At 40.4% G+C, this 27,718-nt stretch overlaps 1 protein-coding gene across 4 annotated transcripts in view; it reads right to left on the reverse strand.

Moving 5' to 3' along the window:
• espn (espin) overlaps window positions 1-27,718 on the reverse strand; it is a 175,092-nt gene that overhangs the window by 35,299 nt on the left and 112,075 nt on the right. For 3 of the 4 annotated variants that reach the window (XM_072586221.1, XM_072586219.1, XM_072586222.1), the window contains 3 exons: window positions 20,524-20,550; window positions 6,882-7,018; window positions 6,572-6,769 (listed from right to left, as the gene is read on the reverse strand). In XM_072586221.1, coding sequence (XP_072442322.1) covers window positions 6,572-6,769; window positions 6,882-7,018; window positions 20,524-20,550 — 362 coding nt within the window. The remainder of the gene's footprint in view (window positions 1-6,571; window positions 6,770-6,881; window positions 7,019-20,523; window positions 20,551-27,718) is intronic. The other variant, XM_072586220.1, reaches the window with a different exon arrangement.

Below are 27,718 nucleotides of genomic sequence, written 5' to 3' on the forward strand. Positions count from 1 at the left end.
TGTAAGGGATAGGATTTATGAACATCTGGATAGGAATAATGTGATCAAGGATAGTCAGCATGGTTTTGTGAAGGGCAGGTCGTGCCTCACAAACCTTATTGAATTCTTTGAGAAGGTGACTAAGGAGGTAGATGAGGGGAAAGCGGTAGATGTGGTGTATATGGATTTTAGTAAGGCGTTTGATAAGGTTCCCCATGGTAGGCTACTGCAAAAAATACGGAGGTATGGCATTGAGGGTGAGTTGGAGGTTTGGATTAGGAATTGGCTGGCTGGAAGAAGACAGAGGGTAGTAGTTGATGGTAAACGTTCATCTTGGAGTGCAGTTACTAGTGGTGTTCTGCAAGGATCTGTTTTGGGACCATTGCTGTTTGTCATTTTTATAAATGACCTGGAGGAGGGGTTAGAAGGTTGGGTGAGCAAGTTTGTGGATGATACAAAAGTCTGAGGAGTTGTTGACAGTGAGGAAGGATGTGGCAGGTTACAGCGGGATATAGAGAAGCTGCAGAGCTGGGCAGAGAGGTGGCAAATGGAGTTCAATGTAGCTAAGTGTGAGGTGATTCACTTTGGTAAGAGTAACAAAAAGATGGGGTACTGGGCTAATGGTTGGATACTTGGTAGTGTGGATGAGCAGAGGGATCTTGGTGTCCATGAACACAGATCTTTGAAAGTTGCCACCCAGGTAAATAGTGCGGTGAAGAAGGCATATGGCGTACTGGCTTTTATTGGTAGAGGAATTGAGTTCCGGAGTCCTGAGGTCATGTTGCAGTTGTATAAGATGCTGGTGCGGGCGCATCTGGAGTATTGTGTGCAGTTTTGGTCGCCATACTATAGGAAGGATGTGGAGGTACTGGAACGGGTGCAGAGGAGGTTTACCAGGATGTTGCCTGGTATGGTAGGAAGATCCTATGAGGAAAGGCTGAGGCACTTGGGGTTGTTTTCATTAGAGAAAAGAAGATTTAGGGGTGACTTGATAGAGGTGTACAAGATGATTAGGGGTTTAGATAGGGTTGACGATGAGAACCTTTTTCCACGTATGGAGTCAGCTATTACGAGGGGGCATAGCCTTAAATTAAGGGGTGGTAGGTATAGGACAGATGTTAGGGGTAGATTCTTTACTCAGCGAGTCATGAGTTCATGCAATGCCCTGCCAGTAGCAGTAGTGGACTCTCCCTCTTTATGGGCATTTAAACGGGCATTGGATAGGCATATGGAGGATAGTGGGCTAGTGTAGGTTAGGTGGGCTTGGATCGGCGCAACATCGAGGGCCAAAGGGCCTGTACTGCGCTGTATTCTTCTATGTTCTATGTTTTATGTTCTATGTTCTATGGACACAATACTTCAGCTGAGGCCAAACCAGTCACTTACATTTTGTGTACCTTAATAAAGAGAAACTGAAGTTATCAGTACAGATCCCTGGGAACATTGCATTTCATTCCACAATCCATCCTTACTCTGTCTCCTATGCTACAACCAGTTAGAATCCAAATCAAATAGACTGCTATCATTCCCTTCATCTCCATCACCCTGTCTTTCAAATAGTTGATATATGCATTCCCCATGTTTCCAAGTCCACTTCTAAAAGTCTCAATTCAAAATTTGGAGTCCAGGCCTGGAAGTATTCTTAATCAAAACTACAAAAATGTCAAAAAGTAATTCATCACTGATTTATGCAACCCTAAAATAAATTAATTTACTTTAGAATTCAAAACTGCTGATAGGAACTGCAGTCCTCAATGAGACTCATTGGTAACAGTTTCAAACTGAGATTGGAATGTTCTACATAATCACATTCAATCCTATTTACTGTGTGCCTTTACTAATTGATACCCTTCGATCATATACGTGCTTGCCTACTCTGTTCCCATATGCATTACCTCACATTTATCTGCATGAAAATCCATCTGGTGTTACTTGTGTTAACTTGCTGATCAGCCTGAGTGCTGTTACCATTTTTCATGGGTAACAATTCCTGGGATGTGCTGAAAAAGTCCTGGGCCATTAAAGCACAAAATGTCTCCCAATAAGGTAAAATAATGGAAAATAAAATGAAACCTTGTACTCGCATCTGATATGAAAGATAAAGATTTTTCCTTATATTTCTAAGACTGAAATAAAGTTTATTATTTGATAAATGAGCAGTAGCTTTAATATCTAAGGTTCTTGCACTATTCGAATAATCTTTAAATTTTGATTTTACGTTAATCTCTTATGTGATACTTCCTAAACAGCACAATGGAGTTTCAGATACATTTTTGCATTGATGTATGAGGATGGGTGCAGAATATATTTTGAGGAAGTTAAATGCCATTAATTTAAAACTGGTGGACAATGCATTCAAGCTCATCTTAATGTTTGTAATTTGTAAAGTTTAAATTCAAAACACCGACTCAATGAAATGTTACACTCTGCACAGCAATCCAATCCACACTAGCTATGCCAAGCAAGTTTCATCAAATAAACTCTCAGCAGATAGCCCTATAGTCCACTAATGTTCATTTGTTTTTATTTTTTTATGGGTTGTAGGTATCAGTGGAAAGACCATTTGTTGCCATGTTGAATTGCCCTTGAACAGAGTGTCCTCCCCCATGTCAGGGGGCAGTTAAGAGTCAAGCACATTGTTGTGGGTCTCGAGTCACATGTAGGCTATACCAGGTAGGGATGACAGTTTCCTTCCCCAAAAGACATTAGTGAGCCATGGTTATCATCACCTAGTTGAGAATTTATATGCTGATCGCAAAGTATATATATTTTATAAGAATGTATAGTGTGTTATGATGTAAGAACAGATTATACCTCTCAAATATCTTGGTGCATTTATCCCAATAATAATTTCAATGAAAAACCAAATAAATTCTGGATACTTGGAAATCTGTGACAACCTAAACAAAAAGTGCTTAATTCTGAAGAAAGGGAACTGGACCCCCAAAATGTTGGTTCTGCTTTCTCTCCACAGATGCTCCTAGACCTGCTGAGCTTCTCCAGAAATTTGTTTTTGTTTCAGGTTTCCAGTACCTGCAGCACTTTGTTTTATGTAAAAATTGCTAAGGATGGCTAAATTTTGATAAAACCAAGTGATCAATCACTGGTATAAAGGACATTGGAACATCATTTTCTGGAAGGTTTGTGGAGCTAGTTGTGTAAAGGTTTGGTCACCTCAGTCCCAGAGGACTATGGGTGATCTCTCATTTAGAGACAACCAGTGGTGAGTTGAACCTGAGGGTCACCGTGCCTCAGGTGAGGTGAGAAGGCAGGATCTTTGTGCTAACCTCAGCTGGTACAGGAATTGGGCTGCCAGTATCATTCTGCATCGCAATTTCCCAAATGAGCTAACCAATCCCCTGTATCCAGCATACAACTGAGGTAGCAACATTTTTAGTAAGGAAATTTGTATGCAACTGACTTCTGATGGTTTGCAAAGCCCTCCCCCTTCACCTTCATCCAAGGCCCCAAAAGATCCTTCCACATCCAACAGAAATCTACTTGTACCTCTACAAATGTCACCTACTGTATCGGTTGCACCCAATGTGGTCTCCTCTACATTGGAGAGACAGGACGCCAAGATCGTTTCAGAGAGCATCTCTCAGACACCTGCAACAACCAACCCCACCGCCCCATGGCTGAACACTTTAACTGCCCCTCCCACTCGACCAAAAACATACAGGTGCTTGGCCTCCTCCGTTGCCAAACCCTAACCACTCAACGTCTGGAGGAAGAACGCCTCATCTTCCACCTTGGGACATTGCAACTACATAGGATTAATGTGGATTTTACCAGTTTCCCCATTTCGCCTCCCCCTACCTTATCCCAGTTTCAACCTTCCAACTCAGCACTGTCCTTTTGACCTGTCCATCATCCTTCCCATCTATCCGCTCCCCCCTCCTCTCCCACCTATCACCTTCTCCCCAACCTTCGTCTACCCCTATCGCATTCTCAGCTACCTCCTCCCCAGACCCACTCCCCTCCCATTTCTCTCTCAGCCTTCCCTTGGCCCACAAGCCTCATTCCTGATGAAGGGCTTATGCCCGAAACATTGATTCTCCTGCTCCTCGAATGCTGCCTGACCTGCTGTGCTTTTCCAGCACCATACTCTCAACTCTGATGGTTTTCACTGAAATAGTACTGCCTTTACAATCCTGGAGTTCTGGAAGCTGCAACCTCTTCTGATGTTGTGTAATCAAGATGTGCAATACACCTCAGCACCAACAGCATAAGCCAACCTAGATCTACAAGTTCTAAAGGCCTATTTAGATGGAATGGTCTTCAGAATGAGAAAACCATTGATCCACATCATAATAGAAGTGGAAGGGGAGTGTAGATGTAAGTGACTCTGACAGTGAGGCACCAGAGCAAAAGTCAACAATCCATTGGTTATTGTTCCCATTGGTGGCAATTCATGCATTAACCAAATAAATTCAGCAGTAAATCCCTGACAGTAAGTTTGGCACAGAATGGTTTAAATTTCAGCAGGATTCTGCAAAACTGCAATTCTGGGCCACATCTTGTCAGAGATAATAACATGGATCTAGTACAGAGAAGCACCAAAACTATCCAAAATAATAAACGCCTCAATCTGCTTCAGTTGCCAATCAGATTAGCCTAGAGGCTTGCTGTCAATAAAATGACCAACTTGGATCCAGAATGAAACCAGTGAATGACATTTGGCAGTTAAAGGAAGTAGGCAGAGCTGACGTGGCCCAGATTATTCTGAATGGATTTTGTACAGTTCTGGACCAAGCTCAAATGTGACTTCTAAGTGTGCAAGGTAATTTGACAAAATTATACACAAGACCTGGCTTGAGGTTACAGCAGGGAGGTGAAAGAGAGGACTGCAGATGCTGGAGATCAGAGTCAAAACGTGTGGCGCTGGAAGAGCACATGCAGTCAGGCAGCATCCGAGGCACAGGAGAGTCGACATTTCAAGCATAAGTTCTTCAACAGGAACGAAGATGCCAAACTTACTGTCAGGGATTTACTGCGGAACTTATCTGGTTAATGCATTAATGCAAACAGTGCCATCAATAGGAGTAATAATCAATGAATTATTGGTTTTTGCCAATGCAGGCAAAAACAAGTATCTAAACTTAAGAGATCCAACTCTGCCAGTCTTGTTCATGAGATGTTGTGAGCAGGGATAACCAGAGAGCAGAAGACGAGAATCCCCTTGTATCTAACTTCCACAGAAGAGCCTTCAGAACTGCACTTAGTTTAATTCATTCCTATATGAGTAGGACCAATGATGTTGCTCTGGCAGAGAGTCAACATGGGCTGAACAAGCAGAGTGGACTCATCTTTGCCATATTCATTCTCTGATTCAATTCAATTCAATGAGAAATGGTTACACTGAATAATGAAATGCCTGCAGAAAGTTTTGGCTTATCACCAAGTTTTCAATCAAGTATGAAGTTGAGCACTGCCATCTCAATGGCTGGCCAACTAACAGCAACCAATTCACATACGATCCATATTTCTTCGAATTGATATTTTCATGTGCACAAACAAAATGCAAAGGTTCTTGAAATGAAGGAAACTTGAAGTTACCTTTGGTAAGTTAAGAACAAGGTTTGAGAGAGAGAGAAAGAGGAACTTATGAAAAGGTCTCAGGAATGGAAAATTGCATTCATAATGCAAAACAGAGTCCAAAGAACAATTCCAAATATAAGTATAGGAACAGTATACTCGTATACGAATTTACAAACTTGTATACGAGTATATGAGGAATTCAATCCTCAAGCCAGTTTACCGAGTTTGGACTTCTGTTCCAATCACTCTAAAAAAGCAATTGGGAAAAACTTAACAGCTAGCAGAGGGAAGTTATCCCATTTGGATACAAACTAGGTCATTCTTTGAGTCAATGAATTAGACAGCACAGAAGATTGTCATGTATCCCATTGTGTTTGTGCCTTTTGAAAGCACTATCCAATTATCCCACTCACCCACTCTTTCCCCATTATTCTACAATTTGCCCTTCATGGATATATTCAATTCCCTTTTGAAAACTGCTACTGAATCTGTTTTCCATATCCTTTCTGGCAGAGTAATCCAATATGTTGCCTGGTCTCAGGCAGAAGGTAAACCTTCTTCATACAGAGATCTACAAAACCATGGTAATTCCTTCCAGGTTTACAGGTGTAGAAAAAAACTGTAACAAGGTTCAAGATTAGATTGAATGGGTGGATGAAGTGGTTGAAGGAGATAAGGGAAAAGATAGGGAGTGAATGTGATTAGAACTATTTCTTGGGATGGTGTGTAAACACTGACACAAAGTTATTGGGCCAAATGGCCTGTTTTTACATTGTAACCTCCATGTATTTAATTGCGTACTTAGCATCAAGACTTATTTGATATTTTTGTAACTTTGCTTGGCATAACAGTGAGAAATTTCACTTCAATCATACTAGCCCTCTTTACTAAGCTTTTTATTCTCTCAGATTTTTCTTTATTCAGCTCTGATTTGGTGCATAAAATTTGATGAAAGTATAGCTTCAGAAATCTTGAAGTTGATCAAAAAACACAGCGAAGAGGGCACAAGTGATTTAGATACAGAGGGGCAGGGTTTATTTTAAAAACTCACTTGACGTTTCTGCTCTTCCTCTTCCTGGATCTTGACCTGCAGTTTCCGTGCCATCACCTGCCTCTTCCACTCTGGGATGGGGGTTCCCTGCTCATCGTGAGTTGGTATGAGAGACTCAACATCCACCGTCTGTGACGTTGCCATGCCATTTACAGCTGGTTCAGTTGGACTGCCAACCTGGCGCTTTGCATATTCAGGCTGTCATGGAGCAAATAAAGGAAAAAAACATTTGAGGAAGTGTCGATTTGCTCACTTTCAGGTCTGCACTGTCAATATAAAATCCTTCACATCCGATATACTGAGTACTTACTATTGTCCCAGAACTTGCAAAGACCACAGTACATCCTTTACTCTGTGAGGTTGGCTTCAGATTTTTCCCAGCTTTGATCTCAGCCAGTAACTCAGAGTTATCACTTGTAGGGGACATCATGTTGAAAGATTTTGTACCTGTGCAAAGCAGATATGAGAAATTAGGGATCAATGGAAGACACTTGGTGAGCAATTTTACCAATAAACCTCTTCATGACAGGCTTCAATCCTTCAATCTGTTCAGCTCCTGCTGATTAGGAGACCTGCAAGTTTGGAAGGACTGTTATTTTGAACTCTTATTTCTCAATTTTTCTAAATTATTGCTGGACTTCTTATTTCTTTTATTTTTCTAATAATTTTCCCTAAGAATTTGTACTTAAGAATCTATACCTAGGTACCTAAGATAGTACTGTAAGTGATGACTTGTAAACTTTTCACTGCAGTCATGTTAGGACATGTGACAAAGCTAATTCAAATTCAATTCAACTTCATGTGGAAAGTGTGGGAGTCTCTGAATTCCATGTGTGTAAATTCCATGTGGACTAGGAATCTTGGAATTTAGAAAATTCCTGGCACTTGAAAGAATGGGCAAATGGGCTTCATCATTGCATTTCATCATTTCAAGTATCTTTTGATAGATAGGACCTTGCCTACAGGCTTCTGAACCCTGCCATCAGGCTCAAAAGGGGGATCAGAGGCCTGCATTATGTGCAAAGCACTAATCTGTAATCAGTAATGCTGGAAGGATAATAGGAGGCTCCTCCAGATTGAGAGACACAGTGAGAGACATTTTCTTACAAACCAAAGAAATTGGACCATTTGGCCCTTGAGCCTGCCCCGCCATTCAATAAGATCACAGCCAATGGGTTCGCCTTTCAAATTCCACATTAGATTCCTTGCCTCATCAGAAACTATCTACTTCTAACTTAAAAAATTCAATAACCATCTCCATTGCTTTCTGATTCAGAGGGATCCAAAGTCGCACAAAAAAAGTTCTTTTCATTGCTGGCCAACAAAGGTACTCCCAAATTTTGATACAGTACTCCTTAGTCTTGGACACACCTAAAAAGGAATCATCCTTTCCACATTCACCTTGCCACAATCTTTCTGGACTTCCTTCACTTCAATCAAAGTAAATTCTGAGTAAATCAGAGCGATTACCCCAAGGTGGAGACAACCACCTATCCTTTGTTTTAATGTTTAAATTGAAAAACAGCCTCATTCACTGGCCCGCCATTATCGAGGGGGCTTCTAAACCTGCCTGGAGGGTTGAGCTCCCATTAAAACAACTGGAGCCAATTCTGGGGACCTAACAAAGGACTGAAAATTCCAGTCGATGTTCAATAGGCTTTCACAAACCAATAACTGAACAAATCTGGTATCCAATGCTTGCGGATGGCTAGCCCTGCCATTACCTCCCATTCCCTTCATACCACTGGGAAAATGGCCAGGGGCTGGATGGAACTGGGAAGTGACTTTTGTGCCCAACTCCTAAGTGTTCCCAACTGGGGCTTTATCAAAACCTCTTTATATTCTTTAAGTCAACTATACAGTAACACCCCAATGTCATCTGTGAAAACTAATTTAATATAATATTAACTGACATTAAAACATCAAGTAATATAGAAACATAGAAATAGGAGCAGGGTAGGCCATTCAGCCATTTGAGCCTGCTCACCATTCAATATGATCATGGCTGATCATCCAACTCAGTCCCTATTTAATCACTATCTTCATGAATTTTGTACCTACGCTTCCTAATTCAAATTAAATATCTAGTTTACTTCTATCTTAATATTCGTTATGTTGTACACCACTATCATACTTCCCCAGAGTCCTCTTTATTCAAAATAAGTTCAATTTTTATTCAGTTTTATTTTTCTTGGAACCAGAGGAAGTGTAGAAGTCTAGAAAGACAAGAAAGGAAGAAAATTCTGTGTCATTAATGTGTGAGTTTATTTAAATTGTGACATCAATGAGCTTGTAAGAGCTCTAATTTGAAGATTTATTTCCAAAGGAGCTGTTGGGAAGAGTCACAGCATTTTCACAGCTTTACACCCAGGGACTTAACATTCTAAATCCTAGTGGAAACTGGTTCAATCCTTAAGAGATTTATGTTAATCAGTGTCACATCATGAGTAGACAGTGACAAGCAGATTCAACCACTGATAGTTTGGTCTGTTAACTTTAGACTTGGCAGCAAGTATGCAAAATTATAAAACCATTATGTAAAATCCTACTTCATTCACTATATTCATATGCAACTTCACTTCAATAATGAAGGTGCTAATCTATTTAAAGTAGACAGCAATTGCTAAAATGAGAATTTCATACAAGCATATTTGTGTGCCTATTCCAAACTCCCCACTATGTTATTCAATCCATTGATTTTTTTCAATAAGTCATTAAATGTAAATTTGAAGAATAAATTGCAAGCAAAATAGCATACCCCAGCAAAGGCCTTGTTTCAAAACTTCAATCCAGTTTAATCAAAGCTTATAATTATAACAATTAAATAAAGTCTTGTGGCAAAGAGAAGAACACTTAAACAATTAATTCCTTTAGATAGGTTGCCCTTTGGGAGAAAGCTGGATTTGAGACAAGAAGTGTTTTCATCTGAGCAACATGACAGAAGTTGAGAAATGGTTTGAAGAATATTTTTAATATCCTGTCTCCAGACGTTAGTGATATCACATCAGCTGAGACTGAACGCAGCAGCATATGGAAACTAGGTGCAAGTAGTTTCTTGCCGAGGCAATGCAAATTGCTGTCATTGGTGTAAAAAATTAATGCATATCTAATATCTTGTTTTGAGATTGTGTTTTCAACTGTCAAGTTTGTATCCAAACAGTGACATTTTTCCAGACTGACTCCATTCTAAGTACTTAAGAATGTAAAGTAGATGCAGTAGAACAAAGCTTCTTGCACAATAATTTATCCGCCAAGCCTCAATGAAATAGGTGGAGTTTTATTGTCCAATCTATTGACAGTCAGTACTAATTGGAAGAACCATTGAGTGGCTGACACCCTGGAGAAACACTAAGCTGCTGTGCAAACTGATGTATTCACCAGAAAGGTGCATACAAACAGGGTATTTCGAAACGAGAACAAAGGTAACTTCCAAAACTGTTTACCGTTTTGCCCATCTAGATTCAGGGTCCTTACATTTTTAGCAATGCTTTATAACAAGCAAGGTAGGATTTAGTAATTCTTTCACACCTCCTCCCACCATCAATTCGCCCATTTAGCAGGCTGTCCCTCTGTGTATAACTGCGGATGCACAATGATCAAGCTGTAAGTCTAATAGGACTAGTCATGGAAATGCAGGAAGGATGTTCCCAGTGTCCAGGGAATATTGAACCAGAGGTCATGGTTTAAGGATACAAGTTGGGACATTTAGGACTAAGATCTGGATAAATTTCTTCACCCAGACAGTGGTGAGCCTATGGAATTCTCTGCCACAGAAAGCAGCTGAGATCAAACAACTTAATGTTTTCAAGAAGGAGTCAGATACAGTTCTTGCGGCTAAAGGGTAGGGGAGAAAATAGGAACAGGGAATGGAGTCCGATGATCGACCATGATCATTGAATGTGGAGCAGGCTTCCAGGGCAGAAAGGCCTACTCCTGCTCCTATTTTCTATGATATCTCAGACTTGGGTAAAGATAACAGATACCACACAGAACAGATGTAAAGAAATGCTTAAGACAAAAGAAGTGTCTTTGAGCATATGGTTCCAAAGGGTATCCACCAATGGAGTTTCTCCTTGTGACCATTCTGGCTCTGTTGCTAACTAATTAATGAAAGATAGAGCTATACAGTAAACTGTCAATCCTCATTGTTTCACGTGACTACAAGAATGGCAAAAGGTGAATGAAATGGGCTTTGGTCTTTATCATCTAGTAATTGTCATGAGCACATCCATGAGTTTGGTGTGGCCCTTACTCTGCGATTGTAGATGAACGATATATGTTTGAGTTAGTTTGGCTCATAACAAGACTCCCTCATGAAGCATGATCATCTGGGTGAAGGCAGAACTGTTCAGTTCCCCAGCTAGAGTCAGGAGAAATGAGATGACATTTCAAGAAAGGAAAACCTAAAAATAAACATATAGCCTTTCACGGTGCTTCAATGGGTACACAGACACAGAACTGCTCTTGTCTTGGTCATACGGCATTGATCAGCTCGCAGAGTTCAATGGACAACAAACTACCAGTTTTGGCCAAGGGGAAGCAATCTCATTCGTGAATCAAAAGGCCATGGGTTGCACTCTTGGAGATGCTGTCGCTCACACAATACTGGGGCTCCATCTACAGCTAGGCATACAAGCTCTGTGGCGCTCTTCAAAGAAGAGTGGGACATTTAGCCCTAATGTTCTGGACAACCGAAGAAAAGATCATCAGATCATTTAGTTCAATGTTAGTTGTTTGTGAATCTTACCGCGTGCAAATTTGTTATAAAATCTTTAGGACATCAGGTCATAGGGTCATACAGCATGGAATCAGATTCTTCAGTCCAACCAGTCCATGCCAAACATAATCCCAAACTAAACTAGTCCCATCAGCCTGTTCCTGGCCCTTATCCTTCCAAACCATCATTATTCATGAACCTATCTAAATGTCTTTTAAACACTTTAACCGTGCCTACATCCACCACTTCCTCAGGAAATTCGTTCCACATGCGAACCACCCTCTATTGAAAAAACTTGCCCCTCATGTCCTTTCTTTAAATCTCCCTCCTCTCACCTTAAAAACATTCCTCCTAATCTTGAAATCCCCCATCTTGAGGTTTAAAAGATGCATTAAAAATGCAATGTTTTTTCTTTTGTTGTTACCAATATCAAACCCCCACCCCCCACCCCCTCCCACAGTAGATAAGGCCATTGGGTACAGTAAAATACTGTCAGGATATTCTATTATAGGTTTAACTCCTGCACATTTAACAGCCTGCTGTTAGTACACAACTAAATAATTAATACTTTAACTACTTTCAAATGGGACATTCAGAGCAACATGGTACCTGCCTTAATCTCACAAGAAGTTATATTAGTCATACAGATCAGATCTCATTTATTATTAAATGGCCAAATGATTGAAAACAACATTATCTACCGTAGCATTATTTCAGAAGCTTTTACAACAGATGTCCAACTATTCAAAGTAGCTCTAAGCTACAGATAATCACAAATAACAAGAGGCACAATCCACAAAGAGAATATTCAGTGAACACAAATAAATTATTTATTGACAGAATTGGAAATGCAGTCTTTAGGAGGTGGTGAGTTAAGTACAAATCTCATCGTGACAAAGTACAGCTTATGAGCATTGAATATTGTTCGACGCCATAAATATTGCAAAAGATTTTCTTTTGCTTCTTTTCCTTCTAATTTCCCCTTTATCAGCCTCACAAAATAATTAACTCTCAAGAGTATACATCATGAAGCTCTTTGCTAGTTTTCCAAGCAACCATGGTACAAGAGTCTAGATTAGAGTGGTGCTGGAAAAGCACAGCTGGTAAGGCAGCATCCGAGGAGCAGGAAAATCAACATTTTGGGCAAAAGCCCTTCATCAGGAATAGAGGCAGGGAGCCTCCAGGGTGGAGAGATAAATGGGAGGGGGGTGGAGCTGGGGAGAAGATAGCAAAGCGTACCATAGGTGAATGGGGGTGGGGATGAAGGTGATGGGTCAGAGAGGAGAGTGGGGGAAGGTAGCAAAAAGCATCCATGGAGAGACAGCGAGCTAACATTTCGAATCTAGATGACTCTTCATCAGGGCATCTAGACTTGAAATGTTAGCTTGCTCTCTCTCCATGGATGTTGCCCGACCCACTGTGATTTCCAGCATTTTGTTTTCAGTTAGGTCAAAGAGATAGGTTTTAAGGAGTGTCTTAAAAGAAGAATAGAATAGGTTTTAGGTACAGCTGTCAATGACAGAGGCACAGAATAGCAGAAGAGCGCAGATATCTCAGATGACTGTGGGGTTGGAGGAAATTACAGAGAAAGGGAACTGGCAGAGTCAAACAAGTGTTTGAAAACAAGAATGGGAATTTTATAACTGAGACATAACCAACTGAAAGCCAAACCAGTTCATTGAGCACAGAGATCTAGTGGCTCTATCACTGGATAGGAACATGGGTATTTTTCAAAAGAAGTAAAATACTACTTCTATTCAGTATGAGTTGAATCCTGTTAGATGTAGAGTAAGTGGAATTCATATGAGGAAAAAATTAAGATCAACTGTTTTATACCTCGATGAGATAATCTGTCAACACTCATTAAATAATCAAATCAAAGAATCAACAGCATGTCATTCAGCCCATCAAGTCCAAACTGATGCTCCAAGCAGCATCCTACCCAGGCCCACCTCCCCTCCTCTATCCCTGCATTCCCCATGACTAATCCACTTAGATATCACATCATTTAGACATCATTATGGGCAATTTAGCATGGACAATCCACCTAACCTGTACTTCTTTGGACTCTGAGAGGAAACCAGAGTACCTGGAGGTAACCCATGCAGATACAGGGAGAATGTGCAAACTCCAGACAGGCAATCGTCAAAACATATGACACTGGAAAAGCACAGCAGGTAAGGAAGCATCTGAGGAGCAGGAGGATCAACATTTCGGCCATAAGCTCTTCATCAGGAATGCTTGCCCAAACATCAACTCTCCTGCTCCTCGGATACTGCCTGTCCTGCTGTGCTTTTCCAGCACCATACCTTTTGACTCTGATCTCTAGTCCTCACTTTCTCCACACAGGCAACTGTCTAAGGTTGGAATTGAAGCCAGGTCCCTGGTGCTGTGATGAAGTAGTGCTAACCAATGAGCCACCATGCTGTCTAAATTAAAAATTATTAAAACTAAATCATTTAAAGTGCATACAGAAGGAATGACCACTAATCGGAGTTTTTGAAGGATATATATATATATATGAAGTATATATGAAGCTCTCATGCCTAACAAGTAGTCTGTAAAGAGAACTCAGAGGGTTATGAAAGGGAGAGTAGGTTACCAATGTAACACCATTGTAATGTAGAAACACAACAAGCAATTTACATGCAGCAAGATCCTACAATGTTACAAAGGCCAGACAATTGGCTTTACTTCTGATACTAATCAAAGAATAAATATCAACCATGGCCCTGGGCAGTATTCCCTGAATATCTTCAAAATAGTGTTGTGGGGTCTTTCAGATCTACCCAAGAAATCCCAAAGGCCTGAGTTCAATACCTCCACCCAAAAGACGACAGCACAGTGCTTCCCCAATCCTGCACTGCGCTGTCAGCCTGGGCTTTTGAATTCAAGTCTCATGACTGGAAGTTGAGCCCATGACCCAGTGAAGAGGTGATGAGGCTACCAACCAAGCTATGGGTGACACTACAAAACAATTTATCAGATATAAACAACATAAAATAGAGTGAATATGTTTTTAAGAGCACAAGAAATAGGTGCTGGCAATTTGTGGAGTCTGCTCCACCATTCAATAAAATCGAGACTGGTCCATTATCTCAACTGCACTTTCTCAATTTATCTCCATATCCCTTGATTCCCTTTTGGCCCACAAATCGATTGATCTCTATCCCAATGTACTCAAAGGTGAAGCATCCACAACCCTCTGGGGGGTTTCAAAGAGTACAGGGGTTTTGAAGAGTTGAACTATCTGACTGAAGAGATGTTTCCTCTTCTTGGTCCTAACTGGTGAATGCCTTGGTTGGGACCATACCAAGGTTCTTACTCAGAAACTAAGCTGTGAAGGTCAGGCAGCATTTGTGGAGAGAATCAAAGTTAACATTTCAGGTAGAGTGACCCTTCCTCTGACCAGTTGTGACCCGAAATGTTAACTCTGACTCTCTTCACAGATGCTGCCAGACCTGCTGAGCTTTTCCAGCAAATTCTATTTGTGTCTCTGACTTACCACATCCACAGTTTTCTCAGTTTATATTAACTATACTGTGAAACTCTCTTACCAACATTGGCTGTGAAATCCCAAGCTCAAAGTAATGGGTAATTACTCAAACTATTGTTTGAAAAGGAGCTGTACATAAAAGTTTATTTTAAAACCCTCATTATGTATCAATATTCCAGGTGATAGCATTTTGTTTGTTTTTATTATTTCACAGGACGTGGGCATTTGCTGGCCAATCCAATAATTAATTTTATTTTTTATTCATTCACAGGGTAAGGGTGTCACTGCCTACACCAGATTTAATACCCAACCCAGAGCGCACTTACTAGTCAATCTCATTTGTGGGTCTGGAATTACATGCAGTCCAGACCAGGTAAGGATGCCAGTTCCCTGCACAAAAGGACATTAGTGAACAAAAGATGGAATTTTTTTCAAGAATGGTATCGTTAGACTCTTAATCCCAGATTTGTTTGAAAACTGAATTCAAATTCCACTGATTCAAGTTCCACAGCAGGATTCAAACCCGAGTCCCCAGAACATTACCTGGGTCTCAGGATTATGCCATCGTATTTGTTGGCCATCCCTAATTTTTAGAGTCATAGAGATGTACAGCACATTAGTAGACCCTTCGGTCCAACTTATCCATGCCGACCAGAGATCCTTAATGAATCAAGTCTCATTTGCCACATTTGGCACAAATCATTCTAAACCCTTCCTATTCACATACCCATCCAGCTGCCTTTTAAATGTTGTAATTGTACCAGTCTCCACCACTTCCTCTGGCAGCTCATTCTATACATGCACCACCCTCTGCATGAAAAAATTGCCCCTTAGGTCCCTTTTTAAATCTTTCCTCTATCACCTTAAACCTATGTCTTCTAATTTTGGACTTCTCCACCCCAGGGAAAACACCTTGTCTATTTACCCTACTTATGCCCCTGATGATTTTATAAACTTCTATAAAGTCACCCCTCAGTCTCCGATGCTCCAGGGAAAACAGTCCTAGCCTATTCAGCCTCTCCCTATAGCTCAAGTTATCCAACCTTGGCAACATCCTTGCAAATCTTTTCAGAACCCTTTCATGTTTCAAAACATCCGACCGAAAGCAGGGAGACGAGAATTACATGCAGCATCCCAATAGTGGCCTAACCAAAGTCCTGTACAGCCACAATATGACCTCCCAACTTTTATACTCAATGCACTGACAAGTAAAGGCAAGCATACCAAATGCCTTCTTCACTCTCCTGTCTACTTGGGACTCACTTTCAAGGAACAATGAACCTGCTCTCAAGGGTCTCTTTGTTCGGCAACATTGCCTATGATTTTACCGTTAAGTGTATAAGTCCCGCTCTGATTTGCCTTTACAAAATGCAGCACCTTACATTTGTCTAAATTAAACTCCACCTGCCACTCCTCGGCCCATTGGCCCATCTGATCAAGGTCACGTTGTACTCTGAGGTAACCTTTTTCACTTTCACTACGCCTATAATTTTTGTGTCATCTGCATAACTCCTATATTGACATCCAAATCATTTATATAAATGACAAAAAGCAGTGGACCCAGTATCAATCCCTGTGGTACACCATTGGTCATAGACCTCCAGTCTGAAAAACAACTCTCCACCACCACCCTCTGTCTTCTACCTTTGAGCAAGTTTTGTATTCAAATGGCTAGTTCTCCCTATATTCCATGTGATCTAACTTTACTAACCATGAAGAACCATGTCGAACACCTTAGTGAAATCCATATAGATCACATCCATTGCTCTCCCCTCATCAATCCTCTTTGTTACTTCTTCAAGAAACTCAATCAAATTAGTGAGATTTCCCACACACAAAGCCCTGTTGACTATCCCTAGTTAGTCCTTACTTTTCTGAATACACATGAATCCTGTCCCGCAGGTTCTTCCAACAAGCTGTCCACCACCAATGTCAGGCTCACCGGTCTATAGTTCTCTGGCTTTTCTTTACCACCTTTCTTAAATAGTGGCACCACATTAGCCAACCTCCAGTCTTCCGGCACTTCACCCACAGTTGTCAATGTTACAAACATCTCAGTAATTGAAATGAGTGGTGTTTGCTCAGCCATTTCACAGTTAACCGTGGATCTCAAATCACATGTAGACCAGGTCAGGTAAGGATGGCAGATTTCCTTCACAAAAGGGCATTAGTGAACCAACTTTATTTTTAAAAACCATGGACAATGGTTTAATGGTTTGATTTCATTAATTGAATTTAATTTTCACCAGTGAGAATGAACACCTGTTTTTAATGGTCTTGAACTGTTATCCCACAGCATTAGCCTGAACCTCAGAATTACTAGTCCAGTGTGTTATCACTACACCACCACACACCACCCAGTGGCTAAATTTATGAATTATCTAACTTGGCATGATTGAATCATCTACTGGATTAGTGGTGCTGGAAGAGCACAGCAGTTTGCCCCGAAACGTTTTTAAAATTCCCACATGATTGAATCATCACTAATCTAGAGGAAAGCGTGAGAGATTGGAAGAAAGAGACATTATTTACAATGGAAACAAATAACAGCAGCACAGAAACACCAGGAGGCAGTGATGTATTGGCAAGGTCACTGGACGAGCAGTCTAGAATTCCAAGTCTCTGCTCTGGCAACATGTGTTCAAATGCTACCATGGCAGCATGCGAAATCTGAACTTAAACGTTTAAAAAAGGACTGGAGTTAAAAAGCTAAGCCCCATCTGGTTTACTAATGTCCTTCACAGCAGAAACTTTGTTGTTCTTGTCCACAAGTGACTCTTGACCCATAGTAATACCTTACCACATGACCCTGGTAATGTGAATGACTCTCAATTACCATTTGGGCAATAAATGGCAGCCTAACCAATGATGCCCATGCCCTGTGATTATATAAAAGACAACACAGAATGCCTCTATGGAAGACTAAGTGCCAAGCTTTCAGTGGGAAAATAAAAATGGCCTCTGAACAACAACAACATATATTTAGTTAGCAGCTCTACTGTAAACATCACATGGGAGCAGGAACAAAATTTGACACTGAGCTACATAGGGAGATATTAGGTCAGTTGGCCAAATATTTTCTCTTAAGAGAGGAAAGTGAGCAGAAGACAGAGGAGTGTAGGGAGAGAATTCCAGAACTTAAGGCCTATACAATTAAAAGCACATGATGTGAAACAATTATAATTGGAAAACCACAAGAGGCCAGGGTTAGAACAACACAGATATCTTGGAGCTTCGTGCAGCCGGAGGCGATTGCAGAGATGGGAGGGGCAAGGCTGCAGAGGGATTTGAAAACAAGGGTGAGAATTTTAAACTCAAGGTGCTGCTTGACTGGAAGCCAGAGTTAGTCAGCGAGCATGGGGTTATTTGGGAAATAAGACTTGCTGCAAATTAAGTCATGGGCAGCAGTGCTGTGGGTAATCCATATGGAGGGAGACCAGCCAGGGATGCTCTGATCTCCAGCATCTGCAGTCCTCACTTTCTCCTAGTGCACTGGAATAGATGATTCTAGGGGTAACAAAGGCATGAATGGGAGCTTCAGCAGTGATGAGCCAAGACTAGGGCAAAATTGAGTGACATTAAAGAGTGGAGGGGGCTCCATAACGGCATGAATATGAAGTGAGGTTCACCTCAGGATCAAAGACAACCCTAAGGCTATAAAAAACCTGGTTTATACAGACCTTTTCCTGCGAGAAGGACAGAGTCGGTAGGTAGGAAACAGAGTTGGGAATAAGAACAAAAGACAACAGCTTCAGTTGTCCCAACATTTAATTGGAAGCCATCTATTACTTGTTGGTTGGAGCAGTCTCTGCAGCAGAGAATTCAGCAGCAGTAGAGACAAGGTGATGATGCAGAAGAGTTATGTGCAGTGAACTTCTCTGTGAAAACTGACTTTGTACTTTCAGATGCTGTTGGCAAGGGGTTGCATGAAACTGAGAAAGAGGAGGAGCGAAAGTGGTCCCTTGCAGAGCCACTACAGAGCAGCAACAACTGACATTTCTATAGCATCTTTAACATCATAAACTGTTCCCAAGAAACTTCTCAAAAAACTTGTTACTGAACCACATAAGCAGGTATGGGGACAGATAATCAAAAACTTGCTCAGAATGGTCTTGAGGTGAAGAGGTTAGAGAGAGAATTCCAGCATGAGGCAAAGAACTCTAAGGACTAGCAGCAATTTAACTGTTAGAATTAGAATGAGATCTTGTTCCCTTTCTAGATATTTGAGAGTGTGCAGAAACCCCAGTTATTCTAACAAAATGACTGTGTTTTTGTCCACCCTTTTGAAGAAATCTGAAGTTCCAAGTTTAGGCTTAAATTGAATCTTACTGACACTGTGCAACCTAAGCAATTGAGACTACAAAATGAATACTGCTTTGGCTGATCCCAGCGTTTGACCTGTACAATCTCACAATTTGTGCATTTGACCCGATACTGTGCTGAAGTCACATCTAGGAGTGACTGTTTGAGCAGAAGTGGTGGGAGGTTAAATAGATGCAAAATTTCACTGAATTACTCACTTTGCCACATGGCAAACACGTTCACATTAAAAAACCTGTCTTTCATACAGCAAATGGAGAAATCATCATTTACGCATTTGCAATGCCATAGAACCAGAGGAACCCTTATCCCATTATTGGACAATAATGGACAGGATATGCTATGTTGGTATAAACTGTCCATCCAGGGTGAGAACTAGACGGGGCCAAAACAAGAACATGAATGATGAATTTCCCAGGAAAGTGATGTCTTTGCAATGCAGTCAGTACCACAAACCAAAGAAGCTTACAGTACTGAATGAGGGCCTTTATTCCATTCTGTACCTTTGGAAATACACTCCAAAATTCACTACACTGTCTAACACAAGCCCTGTAACCCTTTAATTATTCAATCATCTTGTCCTTTAAGCGATGCAACAGCTATTGTAATGCCTAATATACTAACCAAGGTAATAGATAAAAAATATAGTCTATAACATTAAACTATTATAGATTATAACATAGACTATTATAACAGTCTATAACTCAACCACACCTTGTTGTGAAATATTCCAAACTCCAATGACTGTCAACGGAAATATATTTTTCCTAAACTCTCCCCTCACTCTCCTATAAACAATTTTGAGTTGATGACTGCTCAGCAATTGCTTCCTAAAACTCCTACTGGAATCCTAACGTTTATACTTTCAAATACATAATTATGCAAAGCCCAACAGAAGAAGTGTTTGTGACTGATTTACAAAGCTGCTATACATAAGCATATTGTTTAACTTTTTACCATAATATTATCTGAATTTAAATTTAGACTTGGAACAAAAGTAAGAATGGCTATAAAAAGAGAATTTGCGATGAAAACATTGCTTATACCCACTTAAAAATAATGATTATGCTGTATCAACAGTAAACATATCACAACATGTAACAGTGATTAGAGCACTTCTTAAATACCTGATCGCAGAACAAGCTAAAAACTAATCTGCAAACTAAAGGCCTTTTATACAGCACTTGCATTGCGGCTACTTAGCGAGACAACTGAAACAATACAGTGAAAACCTGAGAAGATCAGAATAAAAAATAAAGTCTGAATTGATACCCACCCACCTTTGGTTCAACAGGAGACCGGAACAATTTGCTTTAGCTCGGCGTTTCTTCGTATTCAGGTGGTGTGGTCTTACCCAGTTTTCACTGCCTTACCGCGGACTAACTAAATTGTGGGTATGACTATGATCAAGTTACTTACCCTTAATTAGCCTCAGTCCTTTGCCTCCTGGATGGAGAGATACATTAAGAGAGAAGTAGGCATGGCAAGGGAATTGCCAGTCCCGTGCGCACCGACCATTGACAGAAATGTTACGCAATCGGAAATCACGTGACAAGAAGGTATGAGATACCGTGATCCAAGCAATAATGACACAGGGGAGCATTGTTTGTCAGTACAGTATAGGGAGATCAGGCAGGAGGAATGGAACAACAAAAGAGAGAAACAAAAGAGACAGCAGAAAGAGAGACAAAAAGAAAAGCTATTAGCCAGATCAAAGACACAAAAACACCGTAATAACAATTATCAAAATGATTCTGGAAATTCTGAAAAGAAGGGGAGGCTGTTAATTAAACAGCATTTTAGGCTTCAAACTATTTAGCCAGAAAGCAACCTTTATGTAACTTTGCAATTCCACCTTATCCTAACCTGCTGTGACAATTTGCCACTGTTGCCATGGAAATTCAACGCTCAATGTTTCCACTCCGTTAACTGATATCGATTCGACCAGTCACAGGCTGTGGTTCCAGAGATAATCTCATAGGATCTGTTCCAGTGTCTGCAATGTTCCAATTCTGCTCTGGCCAGCATGTATTTTCATAATTAAAGACTGACTGGACTGAAGGTGGACAATCTTGCACAACATGCCCACAGTAGTTGTTGCTTAATGGGCTGTACATGTAAAGGCTTGGTTGGTTTACTCATGTCCTTTACCGAAAGAAGTTTGTTGCCTTTGTATGATTACAAACACAACATGACATGAGTATCTCTTAAGTGCCTCTGAAGTGGACTGGCACCTCACCCAATCACTTCAAAATAGGTTTGAATGATTTTGGAAGAAAGCCAACCACCCACCTCAACCGACCGACTCTCTTGAGAAACAAAGGATGGACAACTAATGTTGGCCTTGCTAGCATTGTCCAGAAGTTGAGAATGAGCTTGAAAATAATCTTTGTTATAAAGTCCAAATGAATTGTATACAATGAGATGCCTTTAATACAGCAGTAAATGCAAGCAAATGTTTCGTGCAATATTAACGCAACAGAACACACCTGCAATATTAACGCATCTTTGCCTTGCACATTGTAGACGCACCTGCTGTGTGTCTCCTGCATTTTCTGTTTATTACAGACGTCCAGCGTTTGCTTCGATTTTAAAAATCACAGTACAGTTTGTTCTGACAAGAGCCGTTCTTCACTTCTGACAGAATAGCATTTTACATCTTGGTAAAGCATTGTGAATTATACATTATAAGCTCAGTGAACTCCTGTTGCAAAACCACAATTGACAGGAGCTGAAGTCGCACTTGGACCTATTACACCCTTGATGAATTGGCCTTGATGTTAGAAGAAAGAATATGAATCTAAATAGCATCTTTCATAACCTTCAAATGTTCCACACCACATTATGACCTATTAAATGATTTTGAGTTCAACGAAATGTGACAGCCAACTTGTGCATGTCAAACTGCCACATACTGCAATGATCAGACTTAGAAATTAAAGTTAAGGGAACTACTTAAATCCTGAATGGTTTCCTTCCTGTACTTCAAATAGGGCCTTGTGGTCTGTTAAAATCACCCACTGCTGAGTAAACAGCAGCAACACAATCAGTTTTAGTAACCTTGAGGTGAAAATTGGGAAAGCCTCAGGGTTGTGATACCTCTGTGTTCACTGATCGATCATAAGGGCACAGCTGAGATTAGCTGAAATACCCTTCCTGATAAGAAAATATCGCGTCACAAATGTCTTGTACAGCTGTAAAATGATGTCCCAATGCTTGTACTCAATGGTCTGACATGGTAGTGTTGGGCCGAAGGGCCTTTTTCCATGCTGTATACCTCTATGACTCTAATGTTGCCTTGATTTCTTGAACATCATTTTTGCAACCTTATTATCGCAATAAATTATTTATTGATTTTCCAGTTGGTATTCTTTTCAGCTGAAGATATTCTTTCAGAAATAAAGAAAGGGATCAAAGGAAAGAAACAAACTGTATTTTGATAGAACTTTATCGTATCATTCAGAAGTACTGGAAAGTAATTAATCAAAAACTATGAGCTCTCTTCACTATTGTTATATCAGTAAATAAATGTAAGTACTGTTCTCAATCCCACAATTGTTTCAAGATTAAATTAAGTATATTTTAACGATTCAATTTTTCCAATGTTCAAACTTGTCAAACATTATTTCAAAGGTTTATTATCAGTTTGCACAATGTTGGCTTAAAACATCATGCTGTGCAGCATTGGGATCTGAGTTTAACATATACCCTCAAAGTTTATTTGTGTTATCTTTTCCTTACGTAGCCAGTCCTGGACTCTCACTACTGTTTAGCAACAGGCATTATTATAATGCTCTGTGTAAGTGACTTTGCATAAATAGCAGTAGTTAACAGAAGGTGGGTCATTCAAACTGGTCTGCAGGCACCTATTCAAAATGGGCGCCTTGAATGATCAACTTACTTCAATTAGGTTATCATGGCAGAGTGGTGAAGCTGAACCAGACATAGTGAGGAACACAGAATGTAATGGAGAGTTGCCCTGGGTTTCACATTTGGATTCTTCAGGGTACAGTTTAGTGGGGTGCTAGTGGAGATCTGGTTTATTGCCCACGGTATTGCATAGGGAATAAAATCAAAGCCATAAAGAAAATAAAGCTCTTTTTGAAAGGCCCTCAGACATAAGGTTAAAGTAAGTAAAAGTCATTTCATGGTTCTATTTATAAATAATAATAAGTCATTTTACTGATTTTCCATAACATTGCAATGACATTACAAATAGTGTGAAGGACACCTTAATCAAAACCCTTGTTTCATTCAGTATAAATTTTTGTTTCCTTTGAGATTTGGTATTCTTGCACTCCTGTCCTGATCAGTGCAAGATGAAAGGTTTCAATGGCTTGTCTCTTTTTTCAGCAACTCTCAAATTAATTGATTATGCATCAAGAGAAAGTATACAATGGATCAATTGCTAATTAACCTGGTGGGAGTTTGACAATTCTTTCACAATTTGAGGTACAAACAATAATGTGTTTTGTTCATCAACACAGGATTACCAATCTACTATTCAGCTGTATATATTATACTTCCACACTTACACTTTCAATTTTTTCCTGATGAAGGGCTTTTGCCCGAAATGTCGATTTTCCTGCTCCGAGGGTGCTGCCGGACCTGTATTTTTCCAGAACCACACTCTCGATTCTAATCTTCAGCATCTGCAGTCCTCACTTTCTCCTATACTTCCACACCAGCATGTGTGCACACAGGCATCAGTTATTCTTCTAGTTCTGTTTCTGTGTGAGTCCAAATACCTCAGACATCCAAATAGCCAAAGCAACACATGGAAGCCTGAGACAAATTGTTGAGTAAACTCTCTGTCCAATCTTTCATAAATAAGTTTGCACAGATTGGGGCAAAGTACCTATCCAAAGTCATGCCTAGGATGTGGACATAATATTTATTACTGAATTCAAAGTCTTTTTGCGTTAGACCAAGTGTCGGAACGGGATTATTGCATCATTCAGATCTTTCAGTTTGGGGAAATTTATTAAAGATATTTTGAACATCTGTCTGTTTCTATGAATTTGATTTTAATCTTTGAGATGGTAGAGGGGAAATATCCCACCTCAGAGCTCTTGCATCAGTGTTCTCAGGTAAGATTTCATGATGGGGAAAGGGAGTGTGGGGTATGGGTTAAACTGAGGTAGAATTTAGAAACAACTACAGGGATTGCCAGATGCTGGCTTTTTATAAAGTCTGCTGTGGACCTTTGTCCCAGTTATAACAAAACAATAAGGACCCTTAGCCGTCAACCTCATATCTCCTCACATCCCAAGCCAATCCAATCAATTGCTGTAGCCCCTCTTATCTTCCAGGTTATGCTAAGTCCCACCCAGACTGTATATCTAAGGGAGAGAGTGATGGCCCAGTCATACTACCACTAGGCTATTAATCCACAAACTCTGGTTATGTTCTGGGGGCTTGGTTCAAATCCCACCATGGCGGATGGTTAAATTTGATTTTTTAAAAATCTGAAATTAACAATCTAATGTTGCTGATTGTTAAAAAGAAACGCTCTAGTTCACTAGTGTGAGGACAAGCTGCCAAACATGTCGCAGTGAGGGGATAGGCAACAGGTTTGGGGGCGGAACACTAAGATCAGGTCAAAACCTTGCAACTCACGTCTATTCTAATGCTGCTGTCTGCCAGTTTGGATCCTTCCCAATCACCCACAGGCTGACCCTGAATCTCAGAGAAAGGTATCCTGGCAAGGACTGATCTGGGACCTGGGGCAAAAGGCCAAATTAAATTACAAGTTCTGGAAAGTCACAGGGTCTGCAAGATTTTTAAAAAAAGCTATATTTCTGTACAGATCTTCAACGTCAATTGTAACGATATAACATTGAGAAGTTAAGGTTAGGACATCGGTCAGCATTGTCCAGCTTCTTTTTTTGATTCATTTACAGGATGTGGGTGTCACTGGCTAGGCCAGCATTCATTGCCCATCCCTAATTGCCCAGAGGACTGTTGCGAGCCAACCACATTGTTGTGGGCCTGCAGACTAGACCAAGTAAGGACAGCAGTTTCCTTCCTTAAAGGGCATTAGTGAACCAGATGGACTTTTCCTGACAACCGTCAATGGTTTCATGCTCATCATTAACTTCTTAATTCCAGATTTATATTTATTGAATTCAATTTCCACCATCCACCATGGTTGGATTCAAAACCAGGTCCCCAGAATGTTACCTGGGTCTCTGGATCAATAGCTGAAAAATGTGTTGCTGGAAAAGCGCAGCAAGTCAGGCAGCACGGAAGGAGCAAGAGAATCGACGTTTTGGGCATAAGCCCTTCTTCAGGAATGAGGAGGGCGTGCCAAGCAGGCTAAGATTTCTCTGGATCAATAGTCTAGCAATAATACAACTGGTCGATTGTAGTTGACAAGGCTCTCAGCTGGGTCTGACCCACCTCCCACACTTCAGCCCCCCTCCAATCTCCTCCCTCACGCAACAGAGATAGGGTCCTCCTTTGGAAATGCATTGTGCACAGCATCACTGCAAGAGAACACACAGCGAAGTACCTGCCACATGCTTTGTCAGTGAAATGCCATTAATAAGACAGCTCCCACCACACCACAAAGAGTTCAACCTGCCATGCAATAACAGAATTGAAAGCAAAAAAAAGTAAGTTTTTTCCAGTTGCGATTGCAGACGCACACTATAATCCCCCAACATCCAGATGACAATGTTCAGACACAGAAAGCAGCATGTACCATTTCTTTAAAGAAAATTGTCAAGTATATTCAAACGTGTTCTCACAGGGCTTTACAAGATGGTCCCCTCCGACACAACTGACTTGGTTCAATATTATCCACAGAATGAGTTCTCCTCTGTATTTATTGTTCATAAGATTTTTGTTTTCCATGGAACCACAACATTATGCACTACTGAGTGCAGGAATCTGATAAATCACAGAAATCACTCTGAAAAACCTTGGTAAAAAACACTTTTTCATTGTCAGAATATATTTGCATCGGAGACCTGTCCAGTCAGTTTGTTGCTTCAGGATATATGCGTTGGATGCTGCCTGAACTGCTGTGCTCTTCCAGCACAACTAATCCAGTATCAGGATATATGCTGTTGTGTTTATATGCATCAGTAAATTTGGGTTTATTTTTCACTTCTGTGTTAACAGAACAACTTTTTGTTTGGTAGCAAGAGCAGACTAAATGGAGGAAACATCTATGAAAAGCTTTCCTGTGCTTAAATTCAGCTTTTATGAAATTGCTTGTCAACCATTGTTATGGGATGTCAGATAAGATCTTGTGTACTCACATTAAAAAGCAATAGCATACCATTCTCAAATGATATTCAATATGCAAAGGGAATATTTACTTTCCTAATATAAGAACATATTAAAGGCTGATAGTGACTCATTAACAAATGAAAAGGGCACGATGAGTTTTTGTTTACTTGTTTTCTGCAGCTTGACAATCCTGTTCTCAACATGTTGCATTCGCTTGCATTTTCACCTCATGCTGACCCACCAAGGTCACACAATTATTTAGAGATATAATTTTCACAGATTGTGTTAATAGTTTGCAGCCCCACCAGCTGCCTGAATTGATCGTAAAGTGGGCCTTTCAACCTTGTGGTGGCATTATCTCCTTTATCCCACACAATGACAATGATACTTGCTTCATCTCTCAAATTACCCCATGCATTGCGATGAAGGCCATGCATCTATTACGAATCAGTGTTGCCACATCAGAATAGCCAGAATTGAACAAGTCAGCAGTCTTAGCTTGGTTTGTTATCAATTCACCTCCATCTTGAACTCAGATTTTAACAAACAAATCTCCAAGAATAGTTTCAGTAATGTAGCTGCAGGTTTGAATGTTAGATAATGGCTTCATGATTCGTTCTCTGAATGTTGCAAAGATCAACGTGGATTGGCTTCTGGATCAACTCTTTAATGCAACCAAAATGTTGAGAGAAGGGTGAATTTTCTCAATCTGTGTCAGCAGTGTACACCTGACAGTTGCCGGCTGTGCACCTGCAGGTTCCTCAGAACACCAGTGTCTTATCACTGGTATAGACACCCAGTATTTAGATTTTACCCCAGTTAGCAGACATAAATAGATGAGTTTGGTATTATCATGCACTGTTGAAGGAATCTATTCTTCCCAAAGCTCAGCACTAGGTTGATGGCATTTGGCCTTCTTCAGTGTTTAGGGCAAGGTGTGACCTTCATACTGCTCTAACTTGAGAGTCTCCACACAAAGATTCTACTTACATTTATCTAAAGCATCTTCCACAACTTCACAACATCCCAAAGCTCTTTACAGGGAATTAAGTAATTGTGTTATCATAGTTGCAATGTATAAAATCCAGCAAAACAAATTTGCACATTGCAAGTTCCATAATCACAATGTGATAACAATGTATTTTCTTTTTTCAAAGTGGTGTCAGTTGAGGGATAAATGGTCCTCAGGACCCAGGGGGAATTTCCTCCTCTTCTTTGAAACAGCCCGAAGAAAAATGTTACGGTCCACAGTGTAGGGCATACCTCAGCTAGAAGATCACAAAGCCAACAATCCACATTCTCTCAATAATGTTGGAATCAAGCCAGACTCTGAAATGGCCCTTGAACCTACAAGTTTCTGGATCAAAAGTAAAAG

The sequence above is a fragment of the Chiloscyllium punctatum genome, chromosome 16 (genome assembly GCF_047496795.1).
Source record: "Chiloscyllium punctatum isolate Juve2018m chromosome 16, sChiPun1.3, whole genome shotgun sequence".
In the NCBI taxonomy this organism is placed as follows: domain Eukaryota; kingdom Metazoa; phylum Chordata; class Chondrichthyes; order Orectolobiformes; family Hemiscylliidae; genus Chiloscyllium; species Chiloscyllium punctatum.